At 37.9% G+C, this 14,841-nt stretch overlaps 1 protein-coding gene across 1 annotated transcript in view; it reads right to left on the bottom strand.

Annotated features, from left to right (window-relative positions):
- The window catches only part of SEL1L2 (SEL1L2 adaptor subunit of SYVN1 ubiquitin ligase), a 105,535-nt gene that overhangs the window by 57,039 nt on the left and 33,655 nt on the right, over positions 1-14,841 (bottom strand). Inside the window, exon 3 of the mRNA XM_061125968.1 lies at positions 13,636-13,804. Within this exon, the coding sequence (XP_060981951.1) occupies positions 13,636-13,804 (169 nt within the window). The remainder of the gene's footprint in view (positions 1-13,635; positions 13,805-14,841) is intronic.

Genomic DNA, 14,841 nt, shown 5'->3' on the forward strand with positions numbered 1-14,841 from the left:
CTAAAGGAACTCATTAGGAGGTTCACAGATTCAATGGGGTTGATCAGGAATCAAAGCATCCTTGCAAACAGTGGCAAATGCTGCCACTGGGGTGGACCAGGATCCAATCCTTTTAAGACCTTCCTCTCTCTGTTCCAGCTCCATGATGAGTCTGATGGGTCTAGTAGGGAAGACAAAACATCTCATTACATTCCTATAAGAATGTATCCACTGGGGGAAACCTAATTCCACAAAAGGAAATTGGGATGGTGAGAAGGGTAAAACAGATGATGGGAAGCCCACAAACAGCAAATGCCCACCCACTTCAGGTCCCTTACTCTGGCTTAGTGAAAGAAAGAAATCTTCACAGATGAAATGCACTTCAGACAGTTCTCCAAAGGCAGGTAGGAATTTGCCAGACCAAGAAGATTAAACTGGTACTCCATTTGGAGGAAACAGTTGGTACAAAAGAACTGGGGTGGGCAGTGTATTTCAAATGAAGATGGAGAGCTTGCAAGTCATAGCTGGCCAGGCAGTCAAAGCTGGCAGCAAATGATACTGAGGAGAGTGGACAGAGATGTGAAGGACGAAAGGGAGGAGGCAACTCAGGGCATTGTGAAGGTGAAGGCAGGACAGCTAGGAGAAAGACAGAGGGAAAAGAAGTGGCAGGAAGACGGCCCTGATCAGAGACAGCTGTTTTTGAGTTTGAAATTATATCGGTGCAATGGCTCTACATGTGGCTGGTAAATGGCTGAGGAGAAATAGGGATGGAGTTGATTGGAATCCAGGAGGTCTAGCAAGAAAGGCAAGGTCTTACAACAGGGATATTTAACCCTGCAGGGCTCTGGAGGCTTCTAGCCACTGACTGATGGATGTGAAAGCACAAGAGCCCAGCCCCCCTGCCTGTGGGATGGGGACAATCCTCCAGTGCAATTTGCTCTTCAAAATCCTAAACTTCTCCTGAAACTATCTTTGCTCAGCTCCTTCCCTTGCCTTAATCTGCATTACTCACTTTCTTCAATGTTTCATCAGAAAATCTAAAACTTTAACATTTAAATTCAAGTATATAAATATTATCTAAATGATCTAGAAAAATAAAAGGGAAAAGAATAATAAATTCCTTAGTTTGAATCTCAGATTTTATTACTTCATGAATCACATAAAGGACCACTGAGAGTTAAAAGAATGTCTTGACACTGAGAGTTAAAGGAGATGAATATCTTCTACTCTGACTAAAAATCAGGTGCTTTCACCATTAAAATGATACAGAAAGATAAAATGGGAAAATCTTTGCTCTGCAGAAAAGCTTGCCTCCACAGACACTGCATCTATTTTATTTTAATTGTATTTAATATAAACCAACTTCAGTTTCTGATTTTCTGAATAATGCATCAGAAGAGATCTTCAATTTGCCCTTAACATCTGCTAGAAAGATACAATCTCAGTTAAGGTGGGAGAATAACGATCCATTTCTAAAAATAACATTCCACCCAAGAAAGAATGACTCAGCAGAGTTTAGTCAGATAAAGATGCCATCAACTCAAATACACTTGAATAGAGCACAGATATTTACAGCAGTCAAATTTATTCATTCTGTCCCCAGATCATTGTCCTCAGACATAAATACTTCCATTGGTATTTCTTGGAAACAGTAGACAAATTATAAGTAAAAAAAAATTTTTTTTCCCCTTCAAATATCTACTAAGCAAAGCTTAAAATGAGAGATCCTGACTTAGAAAGATATAATTCATGATCTAAAAATCCTTAATTTATCAGAAAGACATGCATTATAAAAAGTGAAGAATCAAATAATATACAGTTATAGTTATAATAGGTGCTAATATTCATAAACCACTTCAGTTGTAGGCAATTTTCTCATTGGCTGTCATTTTACAGATGAATCATGTGTTAAACACAAAGTTATTATCAAATGATGAAAAATTTGAATAAAAGGTCTAAAATACATTTTAAAAATAAATTTACTGTAATTGTTTAAAGTATCTTAAAGTTGTTTCTTTATAGTAATACTTCATTTACCTGACTCTTAAGAAATATGTTTCATATAAATCATTTTCCCCATTAGATGAATCATATCTCTTTTTATTTTGACTATTTTCTGATGTAAATCCGTCTAAAAAGGGTGTAAGATATTTCTCCACCTTCCCCAACACAAGATAATGAGTGTGATTTAACCAGGTCTTGATGATTCAGAGCATCATTATACACACATGATAATTCACAGTCTGGTTGGTTCGGACATGATTATGTAAGAAGACAATGCTTATGGGAGGCCTTGAATAATGGAAAGACCTTCATTAGTGAGTAGGAACAGAAGGGGCAAGAAAAGAAAGTGGCATGCTGTATTCATGTCCTCTGGGGTGGACAAGAGTGCCTGCTGGAAGTGGCTGGGGTGACACTTAGCTGCACATGATAATTTGTAGCACCTTAGGTCACTGATTCCCAAAGGGAATGTAGGATATTTTTTTACTGGAGTACAGTTGCTTTATAACGTTGTGTTAGTTTCTGCTCTACAACAAAGTGAATCCCCTATCATTTCAGTTTGCAACCCCACGGACCGCAGCACGCCAGGCCTCCCTGTCCATCACCAACTCCCGGAGTTGACTCAAACTCATGTCCATCGAGTCGGTGATGCCATCCAGCCATCTCATCCTCTGTCATCCCCTTCTCCTCCCGCCCTCAATCTTTCCCAGCATCAGGGTCTTTTTCAGTGAGTCAGTTCTTCCCACCAGGTGGCCAAAGTATTGGAGTTTCAGCTTCAACATCAGTCCTTCCAATGAATAATCAGGACTGATCTCCTTTAGGATGGACTGGTTGGATCTCCTTGCTGTCCAAGGGACTCTCAAGAGTCTTGTCCCACACTACCGTTCAAAAGCATCATATGTATACACATATCCTCTCCCTTTTGAACGTCCCTCCCTCCCCTCCCACCACCCCACCCCTCTAGGTCATTACAGAGCACTGAGTTGAGCTCCCTGTGGTACACAGAAGCTTCCCACGAGCTATCTATTTTACACATGGCAGTGTATATACGTCAGTCCTACTCTCCCAATTTTATCTCACCCCATAAAATAATTTTCAGTGGTACACACACAAACTTTAAAACTTTGATAGTTAAAATACCTAATATATATTCACCTGTAGATTCTTTTTATGTCAAGTGATGCTAATTTTTTTAAAATAACCATGAAACATTCCAAACATACAAAGAAATCACAGAAAATGGAACATACCTCACTATCACCCTCCCACCTCACACACTCAGTTTAACAGATGGTAACATGTTGCCTCATTTGTTTTATGTATCAGTTGTAAGGAAACAATGTCCAGACACAAGCAAGCCTCCTCCCAGCAAACCTGCCCCTGGCTCCCTCTTCAGAGGTGGGTGTTTTCCGGAAGTTGCTCTGTGGCTCTCCAGTTATTTATTTGGTTGCGCTGGGTGTCTCGTTGCTGTGCCCACTCTTTCTCTAGGTGTGCAGAGCGGAGGCTACTCTTTGGTTGTGCTGTGTGGGCTTTACACTGCTGTGGCTTCCCTTGCTGTGGAGCAAGGCTCTTGGGCGTGCAGACTTCAGCAGCTGCGGCACGCGGGCTCGGTAGTGGTGGCCTGATGCGCCCTAGAGTACGGAGGCTTCAGCAGGTGCAACAGGTGGGCTTGGTAGTTGTGGCTCACAGGCCCTAGAGCTTGGGTTCAGTAGTTGTGGCACACAGGCTTCGTTGCTCTGCGGCATGTGGAATCTTCCTGGACCAGGGATGGAACCTGTGTCCCCTGCATTGTCAGGCTGATTCTTATGTACTGTACCACTAGGAAAGTCAACTGTGTAGCTCTTTTACTACATATGTGTACCCAATGTTATTCCTATATATAAATAGCATCATACTGTATATCTTTTGCAACTAAGTTTTTCACGGTTTGAGATTTATTCATCTTGATTCAAGCAAGCTTCATTCATTCATTTTAACATTGCCAATTGTCTGGTCAAAATTCTTTGTATGAATGAAAGTGAAAGTGCAAATGAAGTGAAAGTTTCTCAGTCATGTCCGACTCTTTGTGACCCCATGGACTGTACAGTCACTTCCTTAGTGGCTCAGTGGTGAAGAATCTACCTGTCAACTCAGAAGATGTGGGTTTAATACCTAGGTTGGGAGGATCTCCTGGAAAAGGAAATGGCAACCCACTCCAGAATTCTTGCTTGGGAAATTCCATGGATAGAGGAGCCTGGAGGAGTCCAGGTGGTCGCAAAAGAGTTGGATATGACTTAGCATCTAAACAACAACAATATTCCATTGTATATATGTACCACAGCTTCTTTATCCATTTATCTCTGGATGGACTTCTAGGATGCTTCCATGTCCTAGCTATTGTAAATAGTGCTGCAGTGAACATTGGGGTACATGTGTCTTTTTGAATTGTGATTTCTTAGGGGATAAGCCCAGTAGTGGGGTTGCTGGGTTATATGGTAGTTTTATTGCTAGTTTTTAAAGGAATCTCCATACTGTTTTCCATAGTGGCTGTATCAATTTACATTCCCACCAACAGTGCAAGAGGGTTCCCTTTTCTCCACATACTCCCCAATATTTATTGTTTGTACGTTTTTGATGATGGCCATTCTGATTGGTATGACCTGATAACTCATTGTAGTTTTAATTCACATTTCTCTAATAACGAGCGAAGTTGAGTATCTTTTCATGTGCCATCTGTATGTCTTCTTTGGAGAAATGTCTGTTTAGGTCTTCTGCCCATTTTTCACATATACTTTTAAAATTAGTTTGTCAAATACCATGAAAATCCTCTTGATCAATTTTTAAGCTAATTTGACAAGATATAATATCTTACAATTTTGAATTTTCCCATTCACAATCATAATAACTATTTATTCATTTCTTTTATATATTATTCAAAAAGGCTTTATGCTTTTCCCTTTCTCAAACATCTTGTATATCTTTTATTAGATTTATTCTTAAGTACCTTTTACTTTCTATTGCTACTTTAAATAATACTTAAGTAATTTTATCATATTTTGCTTTTCATATATCATATACAGAAATGCTACTGAGTTTTATATATTAATTTTTAAATCTAGCAATTTTTCCAAACTCTATTAATTCTCATAGTTTAACAGATTTTCCTTAATTTTTCAAGATCAGCATCATATCATTCTGGTGAATTGTTCTTATGAACACTATGTGACGATACTTTCTCTCTACTAAGTGTCTTTATCTTTTAAGTCTATCCTGTATAAAATTAATAATAGCTGTCTTTCACTTAGTATTGCTTGAGATATCATTTCAGTCCTTTCATTTTAAATCTTTTTGTGTCATGCTTAAAGTATATGTCTTGAAAATGGTATACAACTGAGTACAATATTTTTATTTTAATCTAAAGGTCTCGTCTTTTCACTTCATATTTTCTTTCTGAGCTGCATTCAGGGCAATTTCTTCTGATCTTTTCTTATTTCATTAATGTTCTCTTCAACAGTGTCTAATTTTTCTGTTTACCCATCTGCTCACTTAATTTAAATGAATATGCTTTTGTTTTTCCTTAGTTCTCTTCGGTTCTTTGGCACAGATGGTCATTCGTTTTTCATGATGTCTTCTCTTTTTTCTTATGGTTTCTTAATCATTTAAAAATATGTTTATTTCATAGATTTATTTTCATAAACTTGAGGGGTCTATGCCTTATACTGTGTGTGTGTGGGAGGGGTGTGTGTGTGGGTGGGTGGATGCATGTACTTGCAAACTGACTCTCGCTGACTAGAATTTTTTTAACTTGGTGCATTAAAATTTTTTTTTCCATGCAAGCTTATCTCCAATAAGGTTTTTAATGTAGAAATTGTGGAAATGTTTCTCCAAAAAGTGATTTTGTGCTGCTTCTGTCAGGTTTCCAGATTTATCAACTTATTGGTGGAAGGAAATTCATATATGTGAACATATTGGCTTGAAAAGTATTCACAAAAATACCGGGTGGCATAAATTCAAATTCAAATCTATATAAGGTGCAGGGATGTGGTGTAAGTTTTCTCCAGGGAGATGCTTTTCCTTGTGAGAGCCAAGAGGGGGAACAGCTTCCTTGATATTTGCCTGTAATGGTGGGTGGTTGGTTTGTATTTCCTAATCTCCCCTTTCACTGTATGCACACCTTTATGAGACTCTTAGCTTCACTCATAGCTCTTCATTCCAATTCTCTTGTCAAAAATCCTTATGTCTGTTTTATTTCCCCAGCCTAGGATTAAAACTCAAGGCTCATCCATTACCAGTTCTGATCACAGCTTGCCAAAACATCAATTTACAGGTTTATTTTCCATTATTTCTCGCACCTGGGGATTTCAGTTTCTAGTGAGCTCAGTTCTGCATTTAAAAAGAGTTTTGGTATACTTTAGGTGTAAATTTTAGCTATTTGTAGCAGTAGGATTTTTATATTGAGTTAAATCACCATTTTGCAGAATAGGAGAGCTTCAGTGATTTAAAAAAAGATCAATTCATTTGCAAAACGTGTTGATTCAGAGAAAACTTTCAGTAAGTAATAGGAAAGCTATTAAAGGGTACACAGATTGGGTTCTCTGATAACCAGACTTTTTTGGGGTTAGTTATTAAGAGGTAACCTTGGGTATCTGGGGGAGAAGCTGGATTGGGCAGAGAGAGAGAAGCTATGATGCAGGCCTGTAACAAAGAATAAGCCTGACTCCACAATGCAGCCATTCCTTTAACTCTAACCCTTGTGCTCTATTGCCTGTGCTTTTTCAAGCTGGCTCTGCATCCTTTGTAAAAGAATGTTGCCTGTAGCCTGAAATATACATCAGTGCCTATTCTCAAGTTTCTGATCTTTAAAGGCATAACACTTTCCCATTCATATAGGGTTAAAAAGTTGCAGAACAGAAAACAACAATTGTCTTGCTGAAGGATAATAGGTTTATAGGAACATTGTGACAATATCTGGTTGGACAGCTGCAAGAATAAAGGATTCCTACACGAAAAAGTTTTCAGCAAGTTTTAATACCAAAGAAGCCTGAATTCTAACTCAGGTAAGATGGTTCTTTGGAACACTAATCCACCATCTTTTTGGTCTGCTGATTTTCTGAATAAAATCACTATTCCTCACCCCAGCAATGCATCTCCTGATTTATCAGCCTGTCACATGGTGAACAGGACAAGCTTGCACATGGTAAAAAGCCCAGTAAAACCCTTTCCTGACCACACAGGGTGCTCTGGAGTTAACATGTCTCTTCTAACTTGTCCCAATTAGGCTGACATGGTCAAGGCTTTATGCGCCTAAATTGATTGGAACTGGAAGTGGGCTTCCTAAAGTCATTGGAAGTGGGCTTTCCCTGGAAAGAGGCATAACCTTGGGTTATGCAGTTGTCTGCACCTAAGATAATCCCTGAAGGAACTGCTGCTGAAGGCTGTCTGTGAACTATACTCCCAGCAACTGGGCAACAAGTTCCCCATTGTGGAGAGAATCTGCATGGCACTTCCCAGGGTCCTCACATACATTCCAAAGTCAATAAAGTTTATCAAATGATAAACTTACCCTAGCTGGTCACAGACTCCAGAAGTGAGAAAAAAAAATGTGGAGACTGGCTTAAAGTAAGATTCCAAGACACCGCCCCCTGCCAGCCAAGCACGAAGGAGTGATATGGTCTGATCACCAAAATTAATGATGACTTAATTCCAAGAACTGCCAGGAAGGATCTGGTCAGGAAGGACAAAGAAGCTAGTGTTCCAGTTTCCTGCAGGAATAGGTTCCACTGTTCCCACTGCATGATTAATTATTGATTTATCTTGCTAACAATTTAACAAAGATAATTACTCTATTAGACTCAACTCTGACTCAGAAGGAAATATTAATTGTTGAAATTATAGTGATAAGATACCCTGAGAGAAAATGAGCATGCCATTAAAAAATTGTAATAGGATGTTAAAGTATTGTGTTCAGCTCTAAAACACTATTCAAATGTACTCTAAAAATGTAAGGCTTTATTGTTATTATTCATTTATTTTTTTGGTCATGTCACACAGCTTGTGGGATCTTAGTTCCATGACCAGCGATCCAACCTAGGCCCACAGCAGTGGAAGCACCAAATCCTAACCACTGGGCCACCAGGGAATTCCTAAAGTTTTACTATTTTTATATAGCACCTATATTATAGAGAGTGCTGAACCTGAATTCAGAAGGTCTGAGTTTACATCTTAGAATGTAAAGGTACAGGAAGAATTCAACTCAATTTAATTCAGCAAATATTTATTCATATTAAATATGACAGACAAAATTACTTCTTGCCTTGAAGTAAAGGGAATACAAATGCTATTGTTTATAGTTTCAACCTCTAGGAAAAGGAAAAACTGGTAGAGGTCTGAAAATTGGTAAATAGTTCCTCTACGTTCAATATGTGGAAAAACACATTCATATTCTAGAAACAGCTTGATGTCAACCTCCTTTATTTCTAATTTTTTGAACAAATTTTTATACACAGTTTATGACCTTGAGTTGAGGAGATATGATCACTATGAATTAGGAAGTTGTTTGGAGAATGTTAGGTTAAATCTCGTTTTTCTTTTCTGAAGTCTGAGGAGTAGCATTTATATGAAACACCTATATCCCATGTTTTATGATATCTTATGCACAAAATGTTGAAACAGAAACTGAATGGGAATGAAATTTAACAACGTTTTTAGCCAGTTCTACAACATGCATGCCTTCCCGAGTGGCACAGTGGTGAAGGATCTGCCTGCCAGTGCAGGAGACGCTCGTTCAAGCCTTGGTTTGGGAGGATTCCTTAGAGGAGGAAATGGCAACCCATTCCAGGACCCTTGGTGGGGAAATCCCAAGGACAGAGGTGCCTGGTGGGCTACAGTCCATGGGTCGCCCAGAGTCAGACACAACTGAGTGACTGAGCACAATGACCATGTATAACCCATGCTCCTGGTTCACTTTACAACTTGTAAACCTTCTCTCTAAGGAAGGTTTACTTCTCCATGGCTTTCTCTGCTTTATTAACTGCTAATTCTACAGTTTCCTGATACCAGACTTCTGTGTGGGGTTGGAGATGAGGGAACAGGAGAGGGGGGTTGCCTATTTTCTGTCTACCGATGCTTATTAAGGCACCTTCCCAAACAAGGGCAGTGCACTGTGTATAAGGCAGTCTCATAACTAAAATTTTATGTTTTCAACCTCATCACATGTAGATTTTTATCTGTCATTAGGGGGTAAATATAATAATAGAGATTTATGGTGGATTATTGTGGGCTCTAGGCTCTAAACTTGGTCCTGCCTTGTTACCCTCTACAAGGATTTGGATAAAAGATTGATAGGCATGCTCATCAAAAACTTGAACGACAGAAAACTAGGAGAGTTTGATTGATATAATCAATAGGTTGAAATAATCCCAAATAAACACAATAGATATAAATGTAAAATCTTTCACTTAGATTCCAAAATTTAGATGAACACATAAGGATGAGGAGATACTCGGTTGTGATGGACAGTTTTGTGTTTCTTCTTGGTGAGGATATAGTCCCCAGTTATTAAATTCAACATGAATCTAGTTGTTGCTGTGACAGAATTTAGCAGGCACATCTAAGTAAGAGAAGTTATTCTAGATGATCTGGGTCGATCTGATTCAAACAGTTGAAACGCCTTAGGAATGGAATTGAGGTTTCTCTAAAGAAGAAAAAATTCCAGCTGTGAACAGCAGCTTCAGGTCCTGTCCAAGAATTCCTGTCCGGCCTTGTTGATAAACTGCCTCACGGATTTTGGACTTGCCTCGACAGCTCGCATAATAATCATGTAAGCCAGTACCTTACAATAAGTCTTCAAATATATATCACCTACTGGTTCTTTTTTTTCTGGTTGAACCCTGATTGATACATTGGCATAGTACTTTTAGGTGAGAAAAGATTTCAGCTTGCTCTAACTTTGTTACCTGAATCTTAGAAAAAATGTGCACACAGCACAGGCTTCAGTGGGGATGGGGGCAACAGCTCCGTGACCGGAGTCCATATCCATAGCAGGATGATTCTGTCCCACTCCAGCTGCCTAAGATCACTATGGAGAAGGGATTTTGGTTTAATATAAGTTAAGAACTTTATAAGAAAGAGATATCTTCAATAATGTCACAGGCTGCCCCGTATGACGCAGTGAGCTTAGTCACATGTATTTAAGTAGGAGCTGGTATTATCTGCCTGGAATATCTGATGAAAGATGCTGGCCGAGATGACCACTAACATTTCCTAATTCTAAGATTCTATAATATTACTTTTAATAACTATGCTTCTAATGCATGACACTAAAAGTCCTCCTCCTTTCAGTTAATGCTGTTTAATTTCCCTTGTTTAAAAAGTCTGGTTGTCTTCTGATTGTCTTTCTAGAGCCATTCCACCCTGCTCTATGCCCACATGGGCTTCTTCAAAGGACTCGTTTGTCCTCTAGCTTCTGCTTAGATTTGGCTGAGAGGCACCACCTGGAAGTCTGAAGGGTAGGAAGAGAGCTAAGTATGCCCTGGTTTCCTGGGTCTGGGTTGTTATGAGCTGGCTTTGTCCTTGACCTAAGGTCATACTTCTGTTAGAGGGCCCTGTCCATACAGCTCTTGCTTTCTTTCTTGGAATCGCTGTAGCCACTGCTGCCCTAAGACCCCTCAGACCTAGGGCTGGTAATGAGATTGCTGTTACTGTTCTGGTGGGGGCGGGGGGGAGGGTTATTTTGTGGCTTCTCTACACTCTGTGTGCCCTTTCAGAAATAGGCCCTTGATTAAACTTTACTTATTTTCTTGGACTCTGAAATCACTGCAGATGGTGACTGCAGCCATGAAATTAAAAGATGCTTGCTCCTTGGAAGAAAAGCCATGACAAACCATGACAGCCTATTAAAAAGCAGAGATGTTACTTTGCCAACAAAGGTCTGTATAGTCAAAGCTATGGTTTTTCCAGTAGTCACATATGGATGTGAAAGTTGGACCATGAAGAAAGCTGAGTGCTGAGGAATTGATGCTTTTGAACTGTGGTGTTGGAGAAGAGTCTTGCAAGGAGATCCAACCAGTCCAGCCTAAAGGAAATCAGTCCTGAATATTCATTGGAAGGACTGATGTTGAAACTGAAGCTCCAAGACTTTGGCCACCTGATGTGAAGAACCGACTCATTGGAAAAGACCCCGATACTGGGAAAGATTGACGGCAGGAGAAGGGGACGACAGAGGATGAGACGGTTGGATGGCATCACCGACTCAATAGACATGAGTTAGAGTAAACTCCGGGAGTTGGTGATGGACAGGGAGGCATGGCATGCTGCAGTCCATGGGGTCACAAAGAGTTAGACATGACTGAGCGACTGAACTGAACTGAACTAATATGACTCAATGTAAATGTGTCATTTATATCCTGTAAAAATCCTACCTGATACTTCAAGTCACATGCATGTCAACATTTTTATGTCCTATATAGAGCCAACTCTTCAACTGAGCAGTGAACCAATCTTTTGGAATAAATATGGGAAAATACTCTTAAAATATTAAGATTTTAAAAATTTTAAATCTTTATCAAGGCAAGACTCATAAAGATCAAGCAGAGACTACAGTTAGTAAGAGTCTTTCCAGCTCTAAAACTAACCTCTCTCTTCTGGAAACCCTTAGTTCTTATTTTCTAATTATTGCTCTTATTAGTAGTGATCACTTTCCAATACTTATAATACTTATGCCAGAAGGAAATACTTTCTAATTTATGTAAATTTTTATGAATGGATGTTATGACTATTGCAAGACAGGGCTTTTCAAATGTTCTTGAAACATTTAGATAGGCAGTGATGAATGCATGTATACTCCCTAGAGATGTGGAGGAGAGGAAAACATTTTTTTAAAGTCTTAGGTTTGATAATTCAAAACGTGAATTTTGAAATATACTGTATACATTATACCATTAGTTCTAAAATGAAAATGTTTTCAATTATTATATTTACAATTATTTATTTCCCTTAAAATTATCAAGTAAATTTTGTGCTCAGGAAATTGAGCATCTTTGCCATTTAGTTCAATATTTGCCCTAAGCCATTTTGAGAAGCATGGGGTTAAAAGCACTTGTCCCATGCTTACTTGCAAAATACTGTCCACTTACTTTGTGAGATGCATATGGTCCCCTGAGAGCTAGAGGATTTTGGCACCAGACTAAGTTAAAATTCTAGTTTCCCTATTAAATAATGGTTTTATACTGCAAAGAAAATTACTTTATTTCTCTGTGTTGCAAGTTTCACACCTTATAAAGTGGAAATTATACAACTTATCTTAAGTTGACTAAACATTAAAACAATATGGGAGATGCTCAGTTTATTATTTATTATTATTAGGCATAATACAACCAGTTCCATATAAGGGAAAAAGATCTCATTTGAAGGATGACCTTAGTTACTCTTTTAAAAAGCAGAAGCTCACTTTATCATTCTCTACCTACCTTATTCACCAAATTAATCAATGACTTTCATATCTTCTATCCAACTTATGGACTGATGTCCGCAGCATATTGAATGCTTTGTGGCTAGTGGGATGCTCTTTGGTATAGGTGTTACTTCTGTTCCCACCCTTTGCATATTTGCCAAAGATCAGGATTGCTTGTTGCCAAATCTATTTGTATCGATTGTACTGTTATTATAATTACAGAATTTAACCAAACAATATGCAAACTTACTAAAATAAGTGCAAAAAGAAAATGTTTCTATGTAAAGTGATTGAAATATTATGAAAAAATGTGATAAGGAGAGCCACTAAAAGTTATCAAATTTAATTGTAGGTAAACCATTTATATATGACTGGGGGGAAAGTCAGTAAATATCTGGAAGGATTTTGCTCATAGTTGTTCCATAAATGTTTTTAGCACTTTGTTTCATTAAAAATCTGAAACAGGAAATCATAGATAATACAGTTTGAGTGCGGTTTACACTGGAAATACCAATCTAAACAAAAGGCAGGCCATGTTTCTATGTCAAAAAATGGTCAAATGTATGTTTCAGTGTTCATGATTTAGATTTAAAGTAACTTTAAGATATATACATATTATTTTTATAATGCCATTAAAAACTGGTGTTCTTAATTTTTCTCTGCCAAAGAAGATTCCCTCTCTTACATAAGATGTTAAATGACAGACACTCATTCATATTTATTAGAAGAGACAAAGCTTTCACATACCACATTTGAATGTTGAAAGTGTCTTAAGTTTTATAACTGAGCACCAGTTAGCTCCTGCACACAGAACCTATGGAGACATTATTTATATTTTTCTAGACTCTTCTTGTACCAGAGAAATCTATCAACTAATCAGGTATGGCTTTACTAGAGAGAGTTTTAGATTGCTAGACCAGAAAAAAAGGGTTCTGTATTAACTTCAGTTTTCTTTAGAGTATGAGAGTTTCCATTAGCAAAATATTTGATAAATGTTTTATTCACCTAATTACAGATTTTTTTATCCATGAGTCCTACCTTGCTTGTTATCCATTGGTACAAATTCCAAATCAAGTCGGGGGATAGAAGCTAACAAAATTTAAGGCTTTCATGAGTATAAATCTTTATGACTATATCCCAAGATTTCTTGGAAAGTAGCTATAAAATTTGATTTTAAATTACATGAAGTCATTTTAAATTTATATGTGAGAGGGAATTCTACTTACAGTGATCTTTATTTCTTTTCCAGAGATCTTTATTTCGAATTCCTTTTCGTCTTAGTTTATGCTGATTCTTCTTATTTTCTAAGAGATTTTCTTTTTTACTGATTACGTTAATTGGCTTTCCTTGTTCCAATATATTTGATAAATCTTGTTTGACTTTGTTCACTGATACCTACAAAGAAAAACATTTTTGCTCATTTTATGTGTTTTGAAATGAAACAAAGAGGCTCTTTAAAAATAGATTTACTGAGATATAATTCATATACTATAATATAAATGTATAATTACACATTTGCTTGTTTATTAAAACATTTATTTTTACTTTTTGGCCATGCCATGCAGCATGTGAGATCTTAGTTCCCTGATCAGAGATCAAAGCTGAGTCCCCTGCATTGGAAGCCCAGAGCCTTTAACCACTTCCAGGGAAGTCCCTATAGTTATACATTTAATATGATTCAACAGTCTTTAGAACAGTAACGGATAATGTGCAATCATTACCATGGTCAACTTTAGAATATTTTTTATCACTTCAAGCAGAAACCATGAATCCTTCAACTGTTACCCTCCCTCTACTCCTCTCCCCTCTGCTCCCAGCCTCCCGCAACCACTAATCTGCCTTCTGTGTCTCTACACAATCCCGTCTTCTGGACTTTCCTGTGAATGGAATCACATAGTAGGTGAATTTTTGTAACTGACTTCTCTCACTTAGCATAATGTTTTCACGTTCAATCCTTGCTGTAGCTTGTATCGTCACTTCATTCCTCCACATGGCCAAATACGATTCTCTGTATGTATACACTACGTTTTGTTTACCCATTGGACATTTTGGCTAGTTTTACCTTTTCACTGTTATGAATAATGCTGCTATAAACATTCATGCACAAGTCTCTGTATGGATACCTGACTTTATTCTTACGATATCATAAGTTTGCCATATCTGGCAAATAAAAATACAGGATGCCCAGTTAAATCTGAATTTTACGTAAGCAATGAATTGTTTAAAAGTGTGGGTGTCCTCCCTGGGTTGGGAAGATCCCCTGGAGAAGGAAATGGCAACCCACTCCGGTATCTTGCCTGGGAAATCCCATGGACAGAGGAGTCCATGGGGTTGCAAAGAGTCAGGTGTAACTTACCAATAGACAACAAATGGACAAATATTATATGTTAACAAATGGACCCATAGTATACAATGGCTCAGAATCAATAGCC

This window comes from Dama dama, chromosome 23, assembly GCF_033118175.1.
Source record: "Dama dama isolate Ldn47 chromosome 23, ASM3311817v1, whole genome shotgun sequence".
Lineage (NCBI taxonomy): Eukaryota > Metazoa > Chordata > Mammalia > Artiodactyla > Cervidae > Dama > Dama dama.